The sequence below is a fragment of the Aotus nancymaae genome, unplaced genomic scaffold (assembly GCF_030222135.1).
Source record: "Aotus nancymaae isolate 86718 unplaced genomic scaffold, 86718_ANA_hifiasm-v0.15.2.pri h1tg000011l, whole genome shotgun sequence".
NCBI classification, from domain to species: Eukaryota; Metazoa; Chordata; class Mammalia; order Primates; family Aotidae; genus Aotus; species Aotus nancymaae.
Window position 1 is genome coordinate 5,727,640 of NW_026988422.1, and position 4,274 is coordinate 5,731,913.

The 4,274-nt window shown below is 32.6% G+C and overlaps 1 protein-coding gene across 1 annotated transcript; it reads right to left on the reverse strand.

Annotated features, from left to right (window-relative positions):
• Positions 1-697: 697 nt before the first annotated feature.
• On the reverse strand, positions 698-1,078 carry LOC105723372 (SRA stem-loop-interacting RNA-binding protein, mitochondrial-like). The gene has a single exon (XM_012461327.3). The coding sequence runs from the start codon at positions 1,065-1,067 to the stop codon at positions 741-743; it is 327 nt and encodes a 108-aa protein (XP_012316750.2). The 5' UTR covers positions 1,068-1,078; the 3' UTR covers positions 698-740.
• Between the last annotated feature and the right edge of the window lie 3,196 nt (positions 1,079-4,274).

A 4,274-nucleotide genomic window follows, 5' to 3' on the forward strand; every position in this document is an offset into this window, starting at 1 on the left:
ACATAGATAATTAAAATCACTAGAGTTTGAAACATGAGACAGGGTTGAAAATTTAGTGCTTGTGGTTTTACAGGTGGCACTGAGAATCTTTGAATAAAAAAACTCAACAAAAGTAACTATGTCTTCTTAAAGAGCCTGTGAAAATAGAGAAGTTGTTATAGGATACATTATCACAGAAAACGAATGAAAAATGTACAGCATTAGAGCTTCAACCAGATGTGCACTCAGAATTGAAAGCTGAAGGATGCAAGTATCACCCCGAACATGATGCACAACATTTATCTTTGGTCCATCCATTCACTTAGCGACCTGTAAATAATGTTTTTCAAATGGCTTCATCATCACTCATACAGGCCTGAACCCAGACCCACATTATAAGTTCTGGAGTCAAAATTTTGTGGAGAATGAATAGTCCTACACACAGAAATATAAGCAAGAGCTATGCATAAATACATCTTTAAACATTAACCAGCCATAAAATTTTTACTTCCAGCTGGTAATGAAAAAAGCAAAAATAATCTGAATGTTAATCATAGCAAAAGTGAAAATCAAGTTATAGATTTTATCTTGTTTAAGATTCATCAGATCTTTTTACTATTTCTTCACTTTTTTGTTTTGTTTTGTGTATGTGTTTTGAAAGAGATTTTAAAGTAGAAGCATCAAAAGCAGGAGCTATTGTCTATAATTATCTTTTTTTTTTTTAATCAGTTATGTTAACTTTATTTAATAGGTTGGCAGTCTCAAAAATCTTTCTCTTCATCAGGTATTTGCAAAATTTTTGGCCTTTGAGCTTGAACCTGGAGCTTTACTCCATCTATAATATGATTTTCCTGTTGTAGTGCATTTTGAAGTTCTTCTTCTGAAGAAAACTGAACCCAACCCATACCTCTGTGAAAATCAGTCTCCTTGTCAAAAGGTACAATACACCTTTTTATATGGCCAAACTGTGCAAAGTGTTCTCTCAGCTGACTCGAGGCCACGGTCCAAGGAATTTTTCTCACAAAAGCAACTGGTCGACTGACATTTCTACGCAGCGCCACAGCACCACTCGCTGTTAAAGCCGCCATCTTTAGACTAAAGGACCTCCTCTCGTCTATAATTATCTTCTAATGATATGGGTCAGATTTTTTTTTCCATATTTCATAATATTATCATAGATTGTTCTGGTAGATATTTTTTCCAATTTATGGTACATGTGTTTTCTAATGACACAAAGTGTAAATATAATATTGACTATTTCATTCTTGAACTTTGAATAGGAGAAGATTTGATTGCAATGAACCAGTTGAGCTATCATAAAATGTCTGAGCCGCATGCAGTTTTATTGAAAGAATTGCGTTATCAATATTGTTTTCTTTTCTCCCAGATTTAATCTCATAACCTAATATGCAATGGAGAGTTGGTATATAGCTAGAAACCAAAGGTACTAGACAAGGCTCTGGGGTCTTTAGCATGGATAAGAGAAGGGATATGTATTAACATGCTGTTTTTTTTTTTTTTTTTTTTTTTTTCATAACTTGGACAGGGCAAATTTGACAAGGACAATTAAAGGTGAAAGTACTCCTGCAGGCTTCTTATCAATATTAATTCTACCTCTTTCTCTCTAGGTACATTTCTATCATACCCTATAACTTTTCTCCTTCAACTCCTTTCTTGCTATTTCTATCCATCTCCTTTTTATCATCTGGGAGCTAGCAAAATGCAACATAATCATAGTGAGGGAGTGAAGAAAATCAATTATAAACCCTTGTTTTCTCAACTCAAGCTGAAGGTGAAATCTTATTACCAAATATAATGACAAACACATGCTATTGTGGTTAAACACCTATATAAAAATTTAAAAAAATAGACAAACAAAAGCAATGCCCACACTGCCAGATTCTGTGTCTATCCATTAGCCTTAAGAATGACAATCTTATGCAGAAGTCTTTCTTCATATCTTCTGCTTAGTTAATCCACAATTTGCTTCATGTTATCAATACTCTTTATCATAATGACTGGTAACAACTTACCCACTTAGCAATAAATCATGAGTTCTCAATCAGGTAATAGATTTTTGTAAACTCAGAAAAACTGAGTGACAGACTAGCTTTATGTTAGCTTGAGAATAAACCTGTGAGTTTGAGTACATGACAGGTCTTTACCCTACACTGATGCTGTAAGATTTTTACGTAAAGATAGCATATAAAGCCTCATTTTCAAACATAGCAGAATATATTCAGTGTAAATATCACCTTGTTTTGATTTGTTTTTCTTCTTTGATAACACAAGCTAAAAATCTACAGTTTTTATTCAAAAAAAAGCATTGAACCCAGGTCTAAAATTAACTTAGAAAAAAGAGTGACAAGTACTATATTTTTTAAAATTCCAATGCATATCAGATACTTATTGAAGAGTTTATGAGATAATGTTCATTTCTTAGTGCTTATGTGAGAGGGAAAGAGAAGACACAGGGAGAAGCAGTGATCTGCAACCAAGGAAATTCTGTACATTGGCAACAGGGACATCACTAAGTGGCGGTTCAGTGTAGTTGATGGTGGAAATGCTCTACCCCAATAGATGTGAATTCTTTGTTTTGGGCACCACAAGAGCCATGACCCAAACACACAGCAGGAGGTAAGCTTGATATACTGTTTTATCACCAGGAATCCATTAAAAAGCGTCATTTTGCATTAGAGGAAGAGCAAATTTGTTGGCATATTGAAATATTTGAATTCAGGATGAGACTTTTGAGTAAGTCTGCTTATCATTGAGAGAGAAATGTGCTATTTCGTTAAAGAATAAAAGGGCTAACAAATTGTGAGAGAGTTCATAATTTTAAATCATTGATAAAAATCTTATACTTTCTGGAGTTAAGTACTATTGTTCCTGTCACTAATTCTTCCTTTTGTAAAAACAACAATTTACCTTTATTTAAAAATTTGTAACTTAAAAAGCACTTTCACACATATTATGTCATGTTGTTTTAGGATAATAAAACGAATAAAAGCCAAAGTGTAATGGGCATACACAAATATTCCCAGTGCCTGTTAAGGAATGTAAAAGTAAGAAAAGTAAAAGCAATTTTTATCTTCAGATACAGCAAAATTTTTTTTTGGATTATCTTGGTACCAATCCTTGAGTTTTTGAAACTCACAGCAACTGGGGTTGTAACTTGAGATGCAAGCCCCGTTACATTTAAATGTAGATATTAACACACATATTGCAATAAAATGCTTTGTATGCATGCATGAGAAAGACAAATGTATAATTTAGTATGCTATTTATCTATAATTACATATTCAGTCCTATGAACTGCCTTTCTTTATCATGTATCTTAACTCAGACACAGTTATTTAAATAATATTTAAAAAATTATAAATTGATATTCTAAATATTACTATTGGTTTTGATTTTGTTGGTGGTAGAGCAGAATAACTTTTGAAGAAGTTTTGGGTTTAAGTTAAATTTAACATATTAGGTGTAATAAAATGACGTGATTGTAATGAGGGTCATTCATACTGCAGATAAAATGCAATGTGTTTCGGAATATGTAAGCATGTCTTCATCAAGATATTTTTGTTCTTGTTCAAGCACTGAAATGGATGCTTTCACGGTGGAACCAGGCCCTGACAAACAGAACATTCAACAGAACATTAACATTAAGGACAAAGACAGTGATAAATAATATGGATTGCCCCCAATATGAATGGAAGACTCTTGAACATTTATTTTCTATTTATAAATTTATTTTATTTTATTTTTAATGAGACAAGTTCTCACTGTGTTGCCCAGTCTGGTCTCAAACTCCTAGTCTAAAGCAATCTTCTCATCTCAGCCTCTAATATTTCTGGTATTATAGGCATGAGCCATCATTCCTGGCCTCAGATATTTCCATCAAATAAAATTTAACATAAGAGTTTATGGAAAAAATAATGAATTGTCAACTCATAACACAAGCAATGCTTACTGTGGCCATTAGAGGTTAAAAATGTAGCAATTAATCAAATATGTCTACAGTGACTACATTTTACCCTGCAAGGATTTCAGTCTCTTCATTAGCAGCTAATGGGAATATTTGGAAAAAATTCTAACATTTGCGTGATATCTGCAATCAAACAGATATCCTTTCAAATACTCTGATGCTGAGTTACCTTTCATTAAGAAGTGCTATCAATCTAATTTAATCTCCACATTTAAGAGCTAGAATTCTGAAAATTGCATACAATCTAGTTTTCAAAAAAAAAACCTAGTTATTGAATTATACTTATTTTTGACAACTGCATTTTTTAAAT

Bases quoted from the DNA above. Each gene is read 5' to 3' on its own strand.
- LOC105723372 (XM_012461327.3), bottom strand. From the start codon at position 1,067: ATGGCGGCTTTAACAGCGAGTGGTGCTGTGGCGCTGCGTAGAAATGTC.